The sequence below is a fragment of the Pyrgilauda ruficollis genome, unplaced genomic scaffold, assembly GCF_017590135.1.
Source record: "Pyrgilauda ruficollis isolate IOZ18807 unplaced genomic scaffold, ASM1759013v1 scaffold93, whole genome shotgun sequence".
NCBI classification, from domain to species: Eukaryota; Metazoa; Chordata; class Aves; order Passeriformes; family Passeridae; genus Pyrgilauda; species Pyrgilauda ruficollis.
In genome coordinates, this window is record NW_024531377.1 from 1766566 (window position 1) to 1789476 (window position 22911).

Consider the following 22911-nt stretch of genomic DNA (forward strand, 5'->3'; position numbering starts at 1 on the left):
TCTCTCACAGAAACACTGAACTTTAGAGCTCAGCTGCAGCACAGTGATATATGGGTTCCATCAAAGGGTGACAGGACTCTGTGATAGACATTTTCTATCTGCTTTATTTTCCTCAACATCTTTACCTGAAGAGAGAAGATGATATCATTAATGACAATATTCACAACAAAACCTGTCTCCGTCTCTCTGGGTGCCTCCCAGTGAACCCCGGCCAGCACCCAGCAATGATCTTTGCCAATGCTGCTTTGGTCAGTGAGTTTTGTTACAGTTGCTCTGGAAGAAGGGAAAATCAAGGAATAAAATAATGGAATTGCTAAAGAATTATGCTGTGCAGCTTGTGACCTTACAGGTGACAAATGTTAAGACTGTTTGTAACAGTTCTAGTTCAGGCATGCAGTCAGATGGGTACAAGGACCTAACTAGAAATTGTTTGGAGCAGCAACCAATTTCCAGGAAAGCTTTGAACCTTTATCAAGGTTTGCCAGCCTTGGTCAAAGGAATACTATCAATATTCTCCTAGTCCTTATTATCCACAAATCTAAGAGAATCTTTCCAGAAAATAAGACACCCATTCCTACCCTTGTGGCTCAACCTCTTTGGAGAGCTACAGGCAATAATCCCTTTGAACATTTTCTCTTTTCTCATGCAATGCACCTCTTCTGCTATTAAATAGCTGATGTTGCTCTTGTGTGAGAGCAGTTACAATCATTATTCAGGCTCTTGCATTTGTGGGAGAGAGTGTATCAGAATGCCTTCAGGAAGCATTCAGTTCAATCTGGTCTTTAGTTTGAAATACTTCTTCCAGCAGCTCTTTCCATCTCCTTCCCATGGTTAACCCTAATGGCCATCCCCTCCTCACCTCAACCCTGTGGCATATATTCTCTCTCCTGTGTAAATAATTAACAACATATCAAAGCCTAGGAAGAAGTAATACAGAAGGATTGTATTTTATTCCACCAAGTGGACTATTTTGAAACCCCCACCTCTCCCTCTCTCCCCCTGGCATACCATGGTTTTGTCTTGAAGCATTCCTTCATTTACTTACCTTAGAAAATATTTGTACAAATATATGTACAGAAATTTTGTGTATTTTTCTGAATTTCCACTTGTGCAGACTGAAAATACGTAGACGAATATGTAAAAATTACTGCTAATGGAGATTTCTATGCTCCTCTGAACATAGTAAATATAATTAATGCCCTCATATAGATGCTTGGACAATCATGTGTGTGTATATATATGTGTGTGTGTTTTCATATTGTAAATTCTTCATTCTCCTTAATTAATAGTAGCCTACACAAATAGTCTCACTGGATTCAGCAGGTTTATCAATGCAAGTAATTACTCTACCGATGGGAATAAGGGGGTTCACATTGTATCCCAGAATGAAGTACTGATAAGATACAGAAAGAAGAAAATTACATTATTGGGCAATTTCTTGTTACTAGCACTCCCTACCCTTCATATTTTTAATGATAGTTAAATTTTGCTTTTCTGTTAATGAAAGTGCAGTTAGTAGTTTTCATTACTGAACTTTACAGGCTTCAGTCTTCAGTTTTTCAGTCAGAGTGTGATGGAATCATAATTTATGAGGGTCCAGAACTCAATCAAACCATTGCATTCACTTCATCAGCACCTGAATGTGAATGTTGAAAATAAACATTATGCTACTTACAATGTATGGGATAAATGGAATTATGTACATTACCCTTCAGTTCAATATACCTTAAACTCAAAATTGGAATGAACATGAGGAAGGCAGAAAGCTGTTGATTTGAGCAAACTATTAAGCTACATCAAATGTGACTTCAGAGCAATAAATATTGTAAAGCTTTGCAGTCATAAACAATAATAAATACAGTGAATGGGTTCTAAACAAAATATTTATCTGCTTAATACTGTAGAGGTAAGCAGATGTCCTTGAGTTGCTGCCAGACTGTGCTGAAATGAATGCACTATTTCATAAAGATGAATTTTGCAAACAAGTAGGGCTTCAGAGACCCAGGCCATTAAAAAACATTACTGTATCTTGACCACTGGCGTTTTGTTACAATGGGAACCATGCTTTCATGGGTAAGAATCTCAAAGAGCTGTGTGGACATTTTTCCTAAGCATTGTGTGGATGCATGGAAGCATAAAGAATTATGCAGTAAATTCTGTGTCTGAGAGATATAACTGGCATGTTACAAAGTTGCCTGCTTACAAGTACTGTGCTGATGGCATTGCTATTCTTGACATTATAATTCCACTGCTTTCAATTCTCTGGAGATGATAAACCCCAAACAACACAGTGCCACAAGCTAAGGGAGATGGCTGGGGTTTCATGACAATGCTCTGAAAGAGCGGCAGAGACATTATGAGGTTTGTCAGAGAGCATAAAAGCCTTTATGAAGCAAGTGAATTAGGCTTCCTTTGTTGTTCCTTACCATATCCAAAACTGATAGTAAGGAGGGTTGTTTCCAACAACTGCTCGGTTTCTAGCTTTTAATAGTTAATGGGAGGTCGGGCTATAAGCTGAGATCAATCTCAGAGTAATAAATTTTACATTATTATATTTGTCTTTCTTGAAATATAAACACCAGAGGATCTATTCTCAAATGGCTTCCGACCCATTTTTTCCATAATTAATACAGGAAATTCGAAGAACGTGACTCCCCATGCAGCTCAGACAGAGGAAAATCGGTATTCATCAGCATGGATTAATTAGTCTTTCACCAGACACACAGTTACTTCGAAGAGCTACAAAATGGGCAGTTATAAAGGAGGGAAAGCTGTCTCATAAAAACCCATAAGCCACATGTTCTCGTGAATAAGAGATACTTTTTTTAACTTTGATGTTTATTCTATGTAGTTTAAGATTTACAGCTAGATTTATCCAGCTCCACTGACATTGACCTTGCCTTCAATGCAGCAGCAGTATGGAATGAATTGCTCTTCCCTGGTTGATTTGAAGGGCAGTACTTAACAAAAAAATGCAGCAAAGATTCACTCTGAATAAGAACAGCAGAGCCTCTCATTGTTCAGATCTGAAGCCTTACTTCTGGGTCATTGTATTCAGTATGTCTCCACCATGCTTGGCAGGCTTTTTCTTTGTCTTTTAATTGGGTAAACACATCTGTTACAACCAAGAAAAGGAGAATTATGCACTGCCACTTAAATCTTAGGGACTATTCTAACGGCTCCATCTGTGACACTGAGGTGTAAGGAGTGTTTTTTCTTAGTCTTCTCATTTTTGTTACTTATAAGAACCTCATTCATGACCTGACACAATGTTTTATGAAGTCAACAGAAAGGCTGTCACTGTTTTTAATGAGCTTTGGATCAAGCCCTCAGTTTTTCATCAGCACAGAACAAATCCTTTCACTCCAGACACTGCAGTGACATAAACTCCATGAAGGTCCCAACTCGTCAGTTGGAGATTTGAAGTCAACAGCAGCAACAAAGAGGAGAACTTGGGGACCATCAGCAGTGATATTACCTGTCTAACATGTCTTTGTTCCAAGATGCATTGTAACTGGAGATTTATGACGCACAGCAGATTATTGTACATTTCAGACCACTGCCTAGGAGGAAAGCAAGGGTGGGAGAGCAGGAGGAGGAGGGCTTCGTCACACACATTCCTAAACCAGACACCTTTTGCCCGTGTCCATTACCAATCCCTGGCACAGCCCCAACCTTCATTACTCTTGCAAAACTTATCTTTTTATAATAAAGATAAAATCTGATTTCACTTAAAGTGTAAGTGAAATCTTAAATAACAGACCTGCTATTGTCTTAGTCTTTGCTGAAGAGGTTGACAGACTCTTCTGAAACACATGCTGGTTGGTATTTTGGCATCAGGAGAAAAGCCAGCAGATCCATCTGAAGCGCAGTGAAACTATCCCACAAATGTATTAATATAAAATGAGATTTACAATGACTTTAATGGTATGCACTGTGCATAAATTATTAGAGTGATGGCACTGCCAAAAAACCCTAATTAACAGGCATATAATTTCGTAAAGGAAAAGTGAGGTTAGAAATAAATGTGAGATCTTTTCAAAAAGACCAAGTGTCCTTTTTGCATTACGACTGACACAAAGCAGTTTTGCTCAGCAGTAGAGTAAGATTTTGAGACATCTGGGAGCTAAACAAGTGGTGTAAGTGTAGAGTCCTTCAGTCCTTCTTGGCTTTGGCTTTAAAAGTCCACATGTTCAAGGGATTTTAGATTCCTCGGTCAACCTTGAAAGAAAGTAAGAGAGTTAAAATTATATTGTTAAGTGCGGTCTCCTTACATGGACATGGGAACTATGGAATGAGAGCATTGGGTGGAATAAACTGAAAAACCATTCCATGATTCTATGAAAAGTAAGAGTTGGAAGGGACATTAAAGATTATCTAGTTCCAACCCCATGCCATGGACAGGAATGTCACCTATTAGATCAGGTTGCTCAAGGCCCCACCCCACCTGGCCTTCCAGTGATGGGGTATCCACAACATCTCTTGACAGCCTGGTCCAGTGCCTCACCACCCTCTGAGTAAAGAATTTTTTCTTGGTATCTAATCTAAATCTTTTAAACTTTTAGTTTAAAACTATTCCCACTTGTCCTATCATTAGCTACTTAATAAAATGCAATAAAGATAAAATGTAATATAAGTAAATAAAATGCAATAAAACTGAGAGTAGCCACACTTTGAGACAGTCTAAGACAGATAGGTTAATTCATTGTAAATACAGAAGTCTAGTTTCGCTATGTTGCTAAGTTTTGACCTATCCTCATGGAAAAGGAGTAGATAACTTGTAATGACTTTTCCAATGGAAGATCAAGTGCATGCACAATTTGCCTGCTCTGTGCTGTTTTTAAGGTACAAGTTTTAAATGGAAAATATCCGGATATGCTGCTATTTTAGTTCTGAGGAAATATGCTGGTGATGAAGTTAAGCACCTGAGTGCTAAGTGGTTTTGGATTACAACCTTTGTTTTGAACAGATTATAGATTTTGTAAGTGCAGCCTGGATGTAATGTGTAAAGATTTCCACTTTTGAAAGATGTACTTTGAGCGTTATGCAAATGAGCCGTTGCTTACTCAGATGGTAGAATAATCTCTTTGTCCTGATGTGACAAGTAAAGTATGTTTCCACTTGTTATCCCCATCTGTCACAAGATGATAAACCTCAGATCTGTAAAAGTCTTATCTGAATGTATTTGTTAACATCTGGCTTTGCTGGCCACCATCATGTATCATTTTCATTGTGTAACTAAGGAGCTGCATTTTTTTGTCAGACACGAGGCAACTGGAATTACTTGATTTCTCCACATAGGTCCAGTTGGAGAAAGCATTTAGTTTAACTCACCCCTGTTCTACACATCACAGAAATATGTTTATCAAGCATAAGCTTAAGAACTCTTCCAAACAGATCTGATTTCTGAATCAGAGCTATGGTGTTTCAAGTTGTTTCATTCGCAATTAAGTTATATTCAGTGCTGATTGCACAATATAAAACCCTCTAATATTTCACTTGCTGCATAATTTTTAGAGATAAAGACCTCTTCACATTGAAATACAGCCTATGAATCCATTTACTGTGTGAGAATCTGATTTATGTAGGGCATATGATTTACACGTGGGTTTGTACCAGTGCAAGTGGGCTGATTATATTTATTCCTTTTTTTGTTTGTTTTGTTGTTTTTTTTTTCTCTCTAACAGCGGGGACAACGTATATCTTTAGCAAAGGTGGTGGACAAATCACTTACACGTGGCCTCCCAACGACCGGCCGAGCACTCGAGCAGACAGACTGGCAATAGGGTTTAGCACTGTGCAAAAAGAGGCTGTGCTGGTGCGAGTGGACAGTTCTACTGGCCTTGGAGATTATTTAGAGCTGCATATTGTAAGTAATAATCTCACCAAAGGAGTGAGGTTTCTTCTTGTCTTGCTTGTTCTTGCGTTTGTGGGGGTTTGAATTTATTTTGTCGGAGTGTGGTTATAGCGGTAATGAACTTTTTGGGGTAAATAGTGGACTAAATGGTACTGGTTTATTGCATGTGATGTTGTACAGGGTCTCAGACATTCTCAAAATGCCTTTTTTTTTTTGCTATAGTGCTACTTTTCCTGGCTTTTCAATTAAAAATCATACTGAGATACTACCTGTACAGATAGAGCAGTTTATTGCAGTGTAGTTACATGGAACGGAATTTAGCAGTGTCAGAGGAAGGTATGTTTATCCTGGGGGATTTAATCTGGAATCTAATAGTGGAATTCCAGTGTATCACAGCTGACTGTGCTTTTTGTAATTATTGGAATTTGTCCCCTGATTTCACAATTCTGTTGTGATGGTAAATCTTAAGCAGGAAGACTGTCAGGCTAGGAAGTCTTAGAAAGTAATTTCAGCTGTCTTAAAGCAAGGAACTAGCAGTCAAAATTGAAAGCATATGGAGTTTTATGGCATCATAAATAAATGATCAATTGAGAAAAACATAACTGGAGCAGTGTAAGGTTTTGTTGTTTAGATTAGTCTGAACTTTGTTAATGTGTTCATTTGATTTTTGAGAATGTCTCTACTTTCAGGAAGAGTTGAGTTCCTTTTGAATGAAATTACTTATTGATCTATAACCAATTACACTTTTACCCTCAGAAAACATTCAGCAGTGATAATTTTCAAAATTAGGTGGGATTATGGTATTCAATCTTCCCAGACTCCTTTTTCTGCAAAGGCACTCTTAACATTGTGGACAAAGGTGATTTTTTTTATTTATTTGTTGGCTTGAGTAAATAAAGAAAGAAAGAAAACCTTAAATAAAATTCAGAGGTTGTCTATGCCCTTATCTTACATTGAATCGCACGGATGAAGTAGTTGGCTGGTATTCTGCAATCTTAGTTTGAAAATGTGAACAAAGCAACTTCTCCCAGGTGCCAGAAAAACTGAGAGCCTACATATTTCAAGGCAAGTATTGTGCAGCTAGATAGAATTTAAATATTTGCTTTGCAAACACCAGGTGCCTTGTTATAATTTACCTCTTTATTTGCAATCTCAGAGCAAACCCACCCTCTGTGGTCAACAGAGTTACATTCTTCTTACAGTTTTTTTCTTGTTCATTAGCATACAAAGGAATGTTTTCCTTGTAATTTTACTATACCTGAAGTCTATCAAAACTACAATATTTGTTTGCTCTTCCATCTAGCCATGATATTTCTATTTTAAAGCAAACATTATGATCATTAATGAGAAGTTGGAGATGATAAATTATTGCCTGCTCATAAATGTTTGTAGTTTTCAATTTTTTTTCTCAAATAACTTACTTATACCCATGCTGTAGTGAAAGATGGTAAAAAAAAAAAGAATAATTGAGAGTTTTCTATGGTCAGAAACACTACCAGCTTAATAGGGATGGGGAAAATGGTTAAATTGTACTTTAGTGATTCTTTTGAAATTTCTGTGGAGCAGCAAAGCCTTTTATCATCCTGCTCTGTGAGGTGATACTGGCCTCCCCCTGCTGCCTTTGCAAGGGACTTTGGGAATCTCCCTGAAGCCTGTTCTGCTTCAGACCAAAATGGTAACTGTGTGAAATTTCACTGGAATGAGGTTTGACCTCTGAGAGCAGCTTCAGAGTAGTCTGTCCCTAGAGTGGAGACACTGAGGGATTGACCTGAAATCCTAAGACATTTGGCAAGGACTTTTATAAGAGTTGTCAATGATAGATAAAGCTTGGAAAACTATTGGGATATTGTTTCCCAGAATGTAATTCAAATAAGGATAGTATTCAAAGCAAAGTTGAAAGGCAGTATTTTCAAAAGCACTTTTGACACCAAAGACCATATATCTCATTAAAGTCAGTTGAGCTGCAGATACTTCTGAGAATTTTACCTGAGATCCATTTTAGCTCAGAAAGATATTGTGAGATCACAGTTCTAAAAATGAAGAGAGCATCGAAACAGGGAGGTCTACGTATGTGTTATACTTGAAAAATAATTTATTGGATCTAAATGTTTCCATATTGGCAGCTACTGTGTTAAACCAGCTGATAAAACTAGGAGGAGGGAAGTGTTTAATTCTGCATGTTCTTTTGCATGTACCACTCACTGTGAATATGCATGAGCAAAAAGTGCCTGTGTACCTGGAGATGCACTGTGCATGGATAACTCATCTGTGTGTAGTGGCAAAAAAAGTTCCCCTGGAACTATTGTTTGAAAAAAAATTAGATTATAGCCCTCATTAGCATGTTGGGGAGGGTGCTTGGGAGATTTGAGGTAGCTTGCTCTAAACTTTGTTCATTCTAGAAATGGAAGAGGAAATTACAAGTTAGGTTATGGTACTTCAGTGTGTGCTTGCCCTCTTTATTATTCTGTTTACTTAAAGACAATGTAAACCTAATAATGAAATCAAGCTTGTAACAAATTCAGGTTTTGAAAATTGCTGCTTGATCATCTGAATCACACTTTTGGTGTTAGGTTAGGAACATATTTATTTAATCATTTAACCTCTCCAAATAACTATTGTTATGAGAAACATTTTTAAAAATGTGTAGTCTGCATTGCTACCAGACGCTTAACAGTTCCAGTGCAATTTTACATTCCAAGATACATTATTATAAAACTCCACCTGTACATATTTATGTAGCAACATACATATAACGGACTGTTTGTGTGTATGACACCTATGAAACACAGTACTTCAGGAAAGGGATTTTAAAATGTTTTAGTAATCCAGAGCTGCAGCAATTAGCTTTCATGTCAATCATTTGACTTCTCGTATGGAAGTGGGCACCTGTGCTGTCTCTGTTGGGAGATCTAGTTCAAGAGGAAATAGATATCCTACCTAAAAGTATACTGCCACTTCCTCTCCTGTTGATTGATAAATGAAGGACAAGTAACTCTGATAATTACTGCAAGCTTCCTTTTTTCTTCTTGTCATGACATGGTCTGCATCCATCTCCATGTCGCATGGAAAAAGGCAGCAGCTTTCATGCAGTGTCCAATTAATCACCATGTGCACTCCTGCCCTTAACTTTTTATCTGACTTTTAGTGCCCTTAGGTAATTCTGTCAGTGATTCCTGTTCCTACCTCCACTCTTTTTCTCTTCCCATCCTGTTGTCCCACATCATTAAAAAGCAAAATGTACAAACATATGAATGTCATTGTCTTCCACAGGCACTGTGCTGTTGCTGCTTTGAATTTTTAGCTTTCCTGTGGTGAGGAATAAAGTGAAGTTAGACAAAGATATCATGTCAAAGGGCTAAGAAGTCCTGTTAAATTGCTCTTTCTCTCAACACTGGAAGCATAGAAAACTGTAATTCTTCTGTGTTGCACAAGGGGTATTTGCTCTGCTTGAGAAGGATATATTTCCATCAACAGACTTCAGCCATTATAAAAAATATGTAAATTATTTTCATCTTTCATTGTTAAAATGAAAGACTTTATAAAAAAATGTAACTTTTTTATGTCTGTTGGAAAGAATCAGCAGTTTCTGTGTCTTCTTTGTGTCGTTTGTTTGAAAATCAAAGTGTTTGCAGAGCACAAAGCAGCTGTTTTTATGGTGATAGCTGATTTTGAAGTTAAGAACAAGAAGTTTGTATGGAGCATAAGGCCAGCAGAGCATTTAAAAAGTATAAAGCTTTGGCATTCCAGAGAAGACACCCAGCCTAGGGCACATGAACTACTTAAGCTGAACTGGTCGCTTCTCCTAACTCAAGCAGGGTGAGACTGTACTAATTAATCTCATTTACCAGCATGGACCTGCAGAATTATGTGAAGTGGTGATGAACATTCTCATAGGAAACATTCAGAGGTCTAAAATAAGGAATAAGGCAGATGTGGCAATGTTTTGAATGTTGTCCTAACCCTCTCTGGGAGGAAAGTGGGGCGAAATGCCCTGTGAGTCCAGTGAGAGACAGTGACAGTCTGTCTGTACTTAAGATATAGAAAACATATTGAAATAAAAAGAAATAAAACTCAGGATAGGTGGTGGTAGATTTTTTTTTTTTTTTTGTTTCATTCTATAAAATGTCACTAGGAAAAAATATTTTAGGGGAAACACTAACCAAGAAGATTAATACTGTGATGATAAAGCATGAAAAACTGCTTCAAAAGATTTGCTAACACATTGCCTGAAAAAGTAGGATATGGTTAAAACAGATGGCATCAATATATGCAAGGCACAACACAATTAACCTGAAATACTGGGAAGATGTAGCATTACTGGCATGATGGATTAATCAATATTGTCCTTAGACTTCCAAGATGTGTTTGTGAGTCCTTCAGAGATACAATTAATGACTGAGGTGAACAGTCACAGGAGCGGAAAGATTGTATGTTTAACAGAAAATAGAGTTTGGGATCATGAGTAAACTCAGTTCATGCTCTTGGTCCCAAATATTAACATACTACATATATTAAAATGTATATTGTAGAAATGGCATTTTTAAATTTTATTCTTGAAACTTTCAGCAAACTTAAAATGAGTATTATTTCCTACTCCCTCCCTCTGTCTCTTAGTTATACATGTGCAGTACTCTGCTACACCAGGCTTTTAATAGCTGACTCTGTTAGACTCTATTGGACATATCCATAAAATATGGATAGTTTTAACTTGTGCAAGTATAATGACCTTCTCTCAAGTGAGCAGAAGGAGAAAAACTCAAGTGAGGATCAGAGTTCTGTGTTTGAGTGTACCAGGGGAAGAGCTCCAATATTTTATGATAAATGCGTTTGATGCATTTGTTATTCTCTTTTGAATACTTCACATGTCTTGGGCTTAATGTCTAATGGAAAGTCAATTGATTTTTATTGACTTGGTTGTATTTGGATCAATTCCTAGAGAGCTGGATGTACTTTCACTGAGATTGATGATAAACATACCTTTGATTTTAGTGGTTTGTATTGGAGCTAATTAATTTTCCCAGGAAGAGTTTAATAATATTAAAAAATAATATTTCTAGAATATGATTTGTTCTAATAATCATCATTCAAATCTAGAATTCCTTATTATATGCATACCTATGGAAAGCAAAGATTTGGGAAGGCCAGTTTGGCTTGTATATTCATAAAATAATAATGAGGTTAAAATTGAATTATTCACGTCCAGGAAGGGATTAAAAAAAAAAAAAAAAAAAGGACAGACCTAGTTTTCAGAAATCTGATATTTTAGAAATGCTGAACATGCACAACAGTGGCTAAAGTCAATGGAAGCTGAATGTAGTCAGCACCTCTGAAAACCAGGTCATCATCATATCAGCTAAGTGGGCATCAGGGATCACTTTGGAGCCCTGGAAAGACTTTAGACCATTATGTTTATCAGAGTTGTGGTTTTTAATATTTTGCTACCTTGAAGTACAAGAAAATTTCATAAGGCTGATGTTATCTAATTCTGAATTCTGTTATTATTTGATATTTCTTTATTATGCTTATAGATGCAATATTTATTTGTGATTTCTTTCTTCTTTTATGTATGTGAATGTAAAATGCCATAGGAAGTTTAACTATTATGGACAGTGTTTGTTTTCTTTGGGGAACAAAAATCTCAGCAACCAGACTATATGTTAACCTTTGAACTAAAAAAAAAATTACTGTGGAAGAAGGATTTACAGACTTGCTCATGGGTTTGAATAAAAAAAACCCCAGTGCAATCAAACACTCATTTATGGAACTAGACAGGTAGGTGAGAATGCAATTCAATGCACACAAACATTAAGTTAATTAGAATGGGAGCAATGAATTAATCTAGAGAATTTGTACTAAATGCAGCAATCATTTACCTCACTGATCAGGTTAAAGATCTAACTTTGTAGGAAAGAAAATAAATGAATCACTGAGATGGTCAAGTCATGCCTTGAAACCATGCAGTTAAGTTATTCTTTTGTATCAGCAGAGACAAAGATTAAAAAAGCTCTGAAAAAGGGCTTTTATTATATAAGCAATTTGTTAATGCCTCATCTTGAATACCCTGCACAATCTGTTATCACACATTGAGCAACAGTGGTCTGTTCTTGCCATAAACAGGCCAAATTGCTGAGGGAAGGTTATGGAAATGTGCTAATTCTGGCACAGAACAGACTGATACCTTACTGTATGAAAAAATATGAATGAAATTTGCACAGATGATGTAATTAAGCAGTTTGACTCTGACTGCCATCACAGAGCACTGCATGGAGAAATCCTGATGTTTTGTGGAAGGTCCAGTATACCAGTGTAGCTGATGTCCCAGCCAATTGCCTGGTTCCTCAGCCTAGAAATGTGCTTGAGGGAGGCAGCTCCTCTCCTTTTCTTCCTCTGTCTTGGGATAAAATAGAAATTCTTTCTTCCCTCTATCTGGCAAATGACTCCTTTACGCATCCTGCTCCTTTTGTGCTTTTGGGAGAATGCAAGCTTCCTTCCCAAAAAAGGAAGGAAGCTTGCATTCTCCCAAAAGCACAAAACCCTTTGTTTTTTGACCCTTTGTAATGGGTCACCACCTGCCAGCCCTTGACCAGAGAAAATTGCACAGCCAGTAGGACCCAACTTCCCAGCTAAAGTACTGTGTTAGTGGCACAGTGCTCCAGCCCTCAACAATTATGAACCTCCTCAAGTGTTTCCTTCTAGAAAAGGTGTAAAGCCTGGCTGAAGGTGGGTAGATCTTTAGAACACTTCTGGTGAGCTCACATATATCAGAATCAGCTGAAAACAATATGGAAAGAATTGCATGTTGCTGTGGTGTTGCATGAAGTTATCATACAGATCAGGTAGTGGATTCTGAATTCCCTTCTGATCCCACATATCTCAAAGTTGTACTGGAAATGGAATCCATCTGTTGGCAGAACTGCTCAAGATCCAGAACTTTGGTACTGAATTTGATGGCAAGTCTTCCTTATGACTTTATTGTTGCAAACTGTGCACAAATGGAACCTTAGATCTGGCACGAGGAGAGAACATAAACATGGAACTTAATTTTCTTTCTGAGCTTAAAAAACACCAAGATTAGGAATAGAAGGGGTTTGGCCTGGGTCATGTTATATTAATAACAAAAACTCTGCATTTTTAAGAATTCAAGTGGACCAATTTGGAAAAGCAAGCACAAGACGAAGCATATTCAATTAGCACAAACTTGAAGAGGCTCATGACCTCCTCATAAAGCTCCTCTAATTTTTTACATTGTCACTTTTAAAGCACTGAAGTACTCTATGGATTACATGCAGTCATATTTTCAAGGATTATTTATTTCTCTTCCCTTTTCCTTGTTCCCCAGCTTGTTCTTCTGCCATGTCCTCAAACACAAATTAGTGTGTTGTGCAAATTCAGCAGTCCCAGTGAATCCCAGTGAAACAGGTGGCAAACATCCAGGGGTCTCAGGGATTGCATACTCATTTCTTTCCCATGAAATGAGGCATAGGAAGGAACAGGGAAGTCACCTCAGGTTGTGACTGTATGGTGTGCTCACATGGAAGAGCTTCTTGATGAGAACCATTCATAAGTTCCTCTTAATTAAAAAAACAAAAGCAGCAACAACAAAGCAAATAAGCATGTGGCCAGAATTAAGAGGTATATCCTTGGGTGTAAAGGCTTTTCATGTATAAATAACAAATTTCTGGCTTCAGAAAGGAGGACACAGGAATTACTTTATGATGAACAGATAAATAAACAGACCATCTTGCCTCCCACCTTTCCTAGTTAATGTTGTATCCTCTCATTGACGTTTTAGATCCATCACAATCTAATCACATACTTGTAATTCAAAATTCCTGGCACTGGCTACTAGCCAACATCCTTCTGTATGAAGGTTGCAGATATTTTAATAACTTGGCACCAACTCTCCCAGAACATTGCCATGTATAAAAAGCACCGATGAAAAATTTAGCAGGCATTTTAGCAACTTTATTAAGATTAAAAGGATACTTGACTATTTGAAGTAGCAGAGCCATTGAGGTGTTCACTGTAACCTGGCTGATCATCCAAATGAAGACGGAACTGAAATACTGGAAATTATTGTCATTATTTGGAGAATGAGAGCTCTGGATGACTGAGAGTGAAATCCAAGAGCAGGCTACTTTTATCCACTTATTCTATGGAGGTAATATTCTGTTTATTATATTTAGACACAGACATAGTAGCATCCATATTATATACTTATATATATATATAATAAGCATATACAGTTTGTTATATGTAAGAGAGTCAGCCCTGATAATATTTCCAAGCTTATTCCTGCCTAGTTCTTGTCTAATTTTAGAGAAGCACAAGAAGATTTGTACTCCCTCCTCCCTGCTGGGCATGCCTGGCTCAACACCAAGTGGAAGGAATGTGTACCCAGTGTGTCAGAAGCCTTGACAGTGCGGGCTGTAGAAGGTTTCAGGCACTTTGGGCTGACAGTGTGTGGTTTGGGAAAAAGAAAAGAAAAAACAGACAGACTGGAGCAATGGCATCATGCTCAGCATATCCTAGACTATGCTTTTAGCTCCTAATGGCAGCTTGAATGAGGGACAGTGACTCTCAGACTGCTGTTGACCCACTGAAGAAGAGCCAGGTTTGCACTGGACAGATCAGGGTTTGTTTCCTACAAATAAAAGCCAGAATCCATGATCTGGCCATTAACTCCCTGTCTTTTGAATTTATGAGTCCTAAGTGAGGATAAGGATGAAGTGTGCACTGCAGCACAAAGTACCAGTGGTCTTTCAGTGGATATGCAGTATGAACAATATTATTTTTAATACTAGTGAGAGTGGTTAGCCTATTGATGCAAGCAAGATGAGGGCAAAAGTGCTGCTGGTGATCTGAACAGATTCTGATCCTAAATCCAAGTAATCCTCATCCCATCGCTTCAATACTTCAATTTGTTTGAAAATAATATGAGTAAATACAAGCCGGATCTGCATCAAGACAGAGAACTACTGTTGGAAGGTGAGGTGCAGAAGCAATTTTACAGAGCCTGCTGCTTTCATTCAGTCATTTGTTTAAGTAAATATTGCTAATGTAGTTAATCACTTTGTGCAAATAAGGAAAGCTCATCTTAATACTATTCTGGTTTTGTGAGATACTACCTTAATTGTAACTCACAATTAGCTAATTAGACCACTTACTTAATTCAGGTTTTGCTCTGTGAAGCCTCTGACATCACCAAATTGAAAACTTCTTTTAATATTTAATGCTAGTTTGCTTTTCTCCTTCTAGACTGTTTCATGGTCTTGAGCCTTTCTCCATTTCCTTACACCACTGTATCAGTGAGGAGAAAGTGGAGTAAAATCGCTGGGTGGGCGTAGGGGAGGGTGGAACTGAACACACAGGGCTTGGCTCCTACCTTCATCCAATTAACTTACTTAAATTTTGTAGTCTTTGGCACTAGCTCATTGTACCAGACTTATTCAGGAAGCAGAGCCAGAGCAGGAAATTTGTGTTTTCTGAAACCCTGGCAGCCAGTTGTATCTTCATCTTCTTTTCACTTACTTGCCTATGCTCTTTAATCACTGTCTCTCTTACCTTGACACCCTTGACACCAGTGCATCTCCACTGCTGGTGGATCACTGAGCAGCCTATTGCTTTCTCTCTCAGCAACAACCACAGGTGTACAATATTTGCCTTTCTTTGAATCCAGCAGTGATTCTTCCCACTTGACAGTAGGCTGCTGCTGCTGCTGAGTCTATATTTTTTTTAATTTTTTTTTTTTTTTTTTGCTTAGTATTTACCACTCAGAGGAATTCCTGCAACAATAACAGACAGGATAAAGATTTAATGAACTGATACTGTCAGTGTTCTGTGTTCTGGTGGCTTATGTTTAATGTAACAATCCCACTAACAACAGGTGAGTTTCCCTGTTAAGTGTTTGGAGAGGCTTAAATATCTTGCTGTTTGTGAAAGCCCATTTACACTGAAACATGCTAATGCTTCAGAGGGTGGATTAGCTGAAGGAACTGACTCATGCATTTCCTGCCTTTCCATAATTACCTAGCTTATGTTGAATAAGGGATGCTGGGGAACAAAGGAAAGACGCAACCCTTCAGTTTTGCCAGTTCTCCGTGAAATTATCCCCAAGCCTTCAGTGCAGCAGCATGAAGCTGCTAACGTGGCTTTAACGTCTCGTGCTGGAATTTGTAGGTGATGATCTATGCTCAGTCAAGGGTGAAATGTAAGTCCAGATGTTCCCTCGGGGAGATGTAAATCACACTTGCTGCTGCAGCATTACACATTCTTTGTGGGCTAGAAAAGCTGCCTGTGCAGGACTGGGAATTCTTCCCTCTTATTCTGCCTTTGGGACAGGTACTCCTCTTCATCCCAGGCCTCTGGATTGAAGGATGAGGATGAAGCATTACAGCAGATATCATCATGACCTATTTTGGGTCCAGAATATCTTACTTTTAGCTCAGCCCTGCCCTTGATGGACTTGCAACTTACTGTCTACAATAGAACGCAACAGACTGCCTTTTTCCTGTCTGCTGTGGCATCCCATTAATGCCCTTGCTCCCCATATGGGGCTTTTTGCCCTGACTCAGTGAATTCCAGGTAGCAATGGAGACTTCCCCCAGCAAAAGTACTCAGCGTCTCCCTGGCACAGCAGATGGGATTTTTAAGGCTGTCAGTGTAGCAGTACCTTCTCATTTAGGGACAAACACAAAGAGCATTATCATACGTGAAGCTACTTTACAGTAACTTCTACCAACCAAAATAAAAAGTGGAAAGATTATTCTAGAGGGCTGTAATAACCACTCAGCATATTTGATAATGCCACTGCTGTCGGTATCATGCTCACCACGATGTTTAATAGCTGAACAGATGCAGCTCACTAGAGCACCACATGGTAGGCAGCAGCAGGGAGTCTCATTTGACAAGTTGGTTTTGGTTTATTTCCTTCCCAGAGAGCCTTCCCTGATATCCCAGGTTTCTGTAGTGTTTTGATTTGCTACTCAGCAAACAGGAAAAGGCAAGGGAATTCTCTACTGCTTGTTTCCAAAGCAAACGGGGTTTTGACGTGTTAGTGAATATGCTATGAAATTCATAATTAAGTTCATATAAGGAACATTTAATGTCAAATTGCCTGCCCTTGGTCTGAAAAGAGTTGGGTTTTAGCAGGAAGCATAAACACATATGCATGGACTGTTTGTAGGATAGCAACTATGAGGGTTTTTGGAGGTGACTTCACATTTGAGGATTTTTTATTTTCTTTTAATTGCAAGATTTTGTGTATACATCTGCAAGTCACTTTGCACAGTGAGCAGTAACTCTTGCCTGTAGTAGTGCCATGGGATGCTGCAGTTGTTTGGTGTTTCTAGATTTGCTCTCCATGGAACAATACAGAGGAACATTTTGTAAGACTTTTCAGTCTTCTAATTGCTTGCCTACAAAAACACCTGAGTATGTACTCTGAGGCTAATAGAAGATTGCTCTGCTGTTAATACATTCTAAAAAAATCAATGGATAATGCAAAGGAGATAATGAAACCATGGCTATATGATTTGGGTATTTCTTTCCAGGAAACACATAAGAATAATATAATTAAGATGGGAATAAGACTAAAAATGCTGCAAAAAAAAAAAGACTAAAAATGCTGCATGTTTTCCACCACATATTGCCTGGTCCATAAATAAACACAGAAACTCCCTTGGTTGCATTTCTTTATTAATGTGGTTATAGAATTAAAGATAGGTGCTGCCAAGGGCCAAATTAGTGGGCAATGCCTTCCCCACAGCTAAAAACTTGTCACAACTTAGTGCTCAGCTGAGATGATCCTTTGGAAGATATTTAAGATTTCTGGGGTTTTGTTCCTAATCTACTTTTTGAATGTTTTGCTGGCTATTTAAACTGACATTCTTAAAGCATTGATTTTCTTTTCTTTCCTCTTGCTTTTCACTGCATATTCAAACTCAAAAAAACCACCAGCATGTCTCCTTGTCACAGCTGTAGTGTGGTACATGATGACACCAAGCTGTGCTAGTGTGGGAGGAGGGGAGACAGGGGTTGCAGGCACTATGGAGAACTGATTAAAATTCAAAATGAGCTTGATAAAGTGGAGAAATAATCTGAAATCAGGAAGATGAATTTCTACAAAGGAAAGCGCCGATTCCTGTACCTTAAGATGGAAAAATCAAATGCACAGCTATAAAATGAGGAATAATTGTGGCCTAGAAGTAGTTCTACAGAAAAGATTGGGAAGTTACAGCTGATTGCAATTTGCTGCAGACACAGACAAGCATCAATCTGGGATGCATTGACAACACAGGGGGTGGCAGAGGAGGAAGAGTTTGATGTTCACACAGTTCTGTGGGATCTTAGCTGAAGAAGGATGTCCAGTTCTGAGTACCTAGCTTTTCAAAAGGAGGTAGGGAGAGAAGGCAGCTACTAAAAGAATCAGCAATACACTCTAGTTTTTTGAATGCTCTAGTTTATTAAATTCCCCAGAAGAAAATGAAGGAATGGGCTCTGTTTCATTCATAAAGGAGAAGACAGAGAGTGATGGTCATGAAAGCATACATGTAGTACATATAGGTTATTAACAATCGTGACTCTGGCTAATCTGTGTTGCCTGTCTGTCAGCATAAGGTAAGAAATAGGTGCTTTAATAGCAACAATGCTGCTGGGTATTGCAAAAAATTTTCTCCTTGATGGCTAGCAGTGAAGCTGGCTCTGTAGGCTGGCCCTGTTAATTTATGTATTTGAGTTCAGGCTCCATTCCTATCGGTATTGGGAATGCCATGGAGACTTCTGCTGTGTGTTTTTGCTAAAGTTAGCCTGGATGCGTTCACTGTTGCCAGCAAGGGGTGGGTAGAGCGGGTTCTTCTTAGGTTGCACGCTCCCATTTATGCTGCAGTTTTTAACTGGAAGGCTTGGGTCCAGGAATGATGTAAGAGGAATGCTTGGGTGTAACCACAGTGAGGTTCCCTGATATCGTTCCTAAAGACCCAGAAATGGGAGTGAGATGCTGCTGCTGAGCATTTTTTTAAAATATCCATTGGTCTTAGTGTCAGCAGCAAACTCCAAGACTGTGCAGCAGCACCAGCTAGAACCTGCTCTCTCTCTCTCTCTCTCTGCCATACCAACATCCTCTCTTTTTTTAACACTAGAGAACTGCTTTGCTGCTGAATGTGGGAAAGAAATGTGGATCTGTAAGGCTGGGAATTGCTCTCCAGCCCTGCAAAGGCCTGTTGCTGTGTTCTTCACTGACTGCTGGCATGTGCCTCCTCGTCAGCTTGTGGGAAAGGTGGTGGTGATGTAACTAAGTTTGCCTCCTCGCCCACCTCTCAAATGTTAGCAAGTGTTTGCTTTGGTTGATGTGTGGGAGTGGTGAGGTAATTTGAACCATCCTGGTGGAAATCCAAAATAACCCCAATGGGCTAAATAGATTGCTGAGCAAAACACATTTGGTTATATTGAGAAAATAACGTGCAATTGGGGTGAATTTATTTTGCAGCTTTTTGAGCTATTTGACTGGTTCACTGGCTGCAGACTTAGCTGTGCAGCTCTGTGAAATGTTTTTTAAGGTTTCTTGTCACAATAGTGCATGAAGTTTATCTAAAAGATAAAGATCACTCACAAGTCATGGAGGATAAGCTTTCCTGTTTAATTTCTAAGGTAAACTCTCTAGTTTATTAACATTGCTGACTATTTGTGATGCAGCTTTCTAATGATTTTACTGGAATGTTGATTTAAAAAAACTCCTTTGGCTGTTGAGAGTTGTCACAACTTCAGGCTCATATTATTAAAGCTCAGTCTGCTTTAAGCATGGAAGAGGTTTTATCTCTTTGGCATTGTTCTCTGGGTCTAAATCTCAATTCTCTGTGTGTGCTGGTGTCAGATAACTGTGTTCTGGGGTTTACTCTGGAGCACTCTCCTTTAATCACCCTGTCTCCCCCAAGCTGTGCCATGCAGCTTCACCAGCTTATTTTGCACTTCTGCAGTCACAAAGGTAGGTCGTGGATTTGCTTCATTGACCCAAAATATTAGAAGTTGTCCAGATTGATAATGTACGTCCTTTCATTCAGTTGGAAGAAAAACAATGAATAAATTTGTTGCTGTGACTGTCAGGATTGCCACTTTATCTGTCTTGTAATGGAGATATTGTTCAGCATTTCTAATTATGATATTAATCTTCACTATCCCCTGCTACACGGGTAATATCAGGATAGTGGTGCATGGAATTTATTACTTTTGACCCTTAGAGACACCAGTCACAGGCACTTCTGGTTTACTGGCAAACTTAATTGGTTCCCTACAGTCCTTCCTTTTCACACTGAAAATATTTGAGAGTTTTGTGCTGCTTTTTTCCTGTAATGTACAGTAACATGAAGAATCAAGACAGGGAAATGGTTTTGCATGAATCATATTCTCCCACACATGTACCACTGATAGGATTATCACAACCATTCCTAACGTTGTTAGCTTTTTTTTTTTTTCAAGTATAGCCAAGTTTGATTTGTACATCAGGAAAGCTTTAGAAAGCTTACTGGTTTGGAGTATTTTGTAATTGTTTTTTAAGGGTCAGATTGCAAGAGAGTTGCTGATCACAGGCACATCACTAACCTGTAGCAGGTTAGTTGAAAGGTAGGTGTGGAGAAAGCAGAATAATCATGAAATCTCTTCAGGAGGTGGAGAAGATGGTGGAGCCTTCCCTGCACCCCACTTTTGCTGTGCTTCCTTTTGGGCCTGACACATTCTGAGTGATAATAAATTATGGTGTCAAGAGAAAAGCTGGTGCCTCTCCTCTTGGTCCTATTGGGGAAGTAACAGCAGGGCTTTGACACTTAGGGCTGATTTTTAGGCAGATAGCAGGCTTTTCTGCTGGTATTCAGCTGGCTTTTTTATAAATTTCCTGGCTGGGATGCTCAGATTTCTTTCTTTTCTTTGTGGGTTTTTTGTTTTTTTTTTTTTTTTTTTGGGGGGGGGGGGGGTTTTTTTTTTTTTTTTTTTTTTTTTTGGGGGGGGGGGGGGTTTTTTTTTTTTTTTTTTTTTTTTTTGGGGGGGGGGGGGGTTTTTTTTTTTTTTTTTTTTTTTTTTGGTTTTTTTTTTTTTTTTCTCTCCCTATCTTAAGCATATACATCCCTCTCAGGGAAACCTTTATAGGATTTCAAACTTGTTATTTTGATCTCAGGTAGGTTAAAACCACCAAACCTGAACCTTGCAGAGGCAAATCAAGGGTTTACCCATTTGCTGTCTGTGAGCTCCTGTTCACTGCCAGGAACTGGTGGCAGCAAGAGAAACACCAGTGGTCTGATCTAGGCAGTAGTGCTCTGTAAGCTGGAAAAATGAGTGTTCTCCCAGTCTCATTTCTCAGTGGAAACCAGAACATAGAACATTTTCAGGGTTGTGATAGAATGTACCAGGCAGAAAGAAAAGGGTTTCTGCTTGGCACCAATAACCAACCAGTGCTGGCATCAGTGGGAATGGAAGAAACCTGGATTCAAATTCTTTCCCCACCTAGTTCAGACTGGGACCTGATCCAGACTCCCACACTTGGCTTCAGAAGTCAACTTTTGTCTCACTTTGGTAACTGAATCTTTGTTTCATTCTTTGCTTTTAGAAATGTACAAGGCTTATTTTTCTTTCTGTGCATCAGGAAGGAAAGGGTTTTGAAAATTTTCTTTTTCAATAAATATATCAACAAAAATGTTTTTTAGTCAATTTTGGTGAAAGCACATCTTCTGTATATTGATGATGAAATGGTCTTTTTTATAATCATTACAATTGTGATTGCTCTTGCTTGCTTTTTCTAAAATCAGGATCCATAAGGCAACAACTTCCTGAAAGGTTTTTAATCAAAATTCAGGATGGCGGCCTATTTCATATTTTGTTAAAATAAACAGAAATTATTCCTAACTGTTGTTTCTAGAATAACTTAAAGTGCAGGGGGCAAGAAACTTTTAGAGCGCTGCAAGAGCTGCCCAGCATTAGGGACAGATTAAAGGAAAAATGTCACGGTGCATCCGCTCTTAACATAAAACATGGCACATCCACAATTCCTAGAACCCAACGTACATTTCCAAAGGTCAAAACCTTTTCTAAATCCATTAATACTGCTGAATTTGTCATCTTTTAGCACAATTGAATGTGTCTGGAAATGTGGACCAGGGACATGATGATTAAGCACTGTAGTGATGGAAAAGACAGAGCAGTTAGGTGACACATTCTCTTACATGTTGTAGTGGGTATTTTTCTAGCTACGAAAGGAGTTTACAACATTTTCATTACCAATTCTAGCTACCTGAGATGCTTTAAATCTGAATTCTGTCTCCTAGTTGCTTGATTTATTAGCATAGGCAACATAATAATTCTCTGTATCATTTACTTGTTATAAAACTCAAAAAAAAAAGAAAAAAAGCCAGTAATCGTAACCAAAAATCAGTACATTAGAATGAAAGATGGTTTTAAAAGATAAATCCTGCTCAAAATGAATTCTGGCTGTAAAGTTAGACAGAGAGCTAAGTTCTTGGGTTGGGTTTCTATTGGCTATCATGCAGTTCAGAGGGTATTTGACATAAGTGTAAATGGAGAAAACTCACATTGCTCTTGAGGCAAAACATTTTGGTCACTTTTTCCTCACCTCACATTCTCTGAATAATAAAAAATAAGTAAGTATGGTTGCCAGTAATAATTATGTTTCTTGAAAAGTCAAAATACTCTTTTGACGAAGACTGTGCCAAATTTGTTTCATTCTATTCTCACTTCCAAGATATTTCTAGTGGAGCAGGTACTCAGTGCATAATAGAAATCTGTCATTCAGAGCTTGTGTATTTTGAGCCTTCATGAAATGTAAACTTTGCAATTTCACATTGCAGACCTGCCACATAAAGATTTTTTTACTGTATGGCAGCAGAAAAAAAAATGGTTCTAGCATTAGACAGAGGTAATCCAGAGGATTACCTGACCAACATGCAGCTCCTTGATTTTAGTTACTAATGTTATTATTAAATGAAAATAAAAATGGGAAGAAGTTTCTTTGGTGTTACATCACTGTCCTGTTTGCTTCTTTTTGAATGAAAATT

At 38.3% G+C, this 22911-nt stretch overlaps 1 protein-coding gene across 10 annotated transcripts in view; it reads left to right on the plus strand.

Moving 5' to 3' along the window:
- NRXN1 (neurexin 1) overlaps positions 1 to 22911 on the plus strand; it is a 669617-nt gene that overhangs the window by 453864 nt on the left and 192842 nt on the right. For all 10 annotated transcript variants that reach the window (XM_041489370.1, XM_041489359.1, XM_041489362.1 and 7 more), the window contains one exon: positions 5688 to 5869. In XM_041489370.1, the coding sequence (XP_041345304.1) occupies positions 5688 to 5869 (182 nt within the window). The remainder of the gene's footprint in view (positions 1 to 5687; positions 5870 to 22911) is intronic.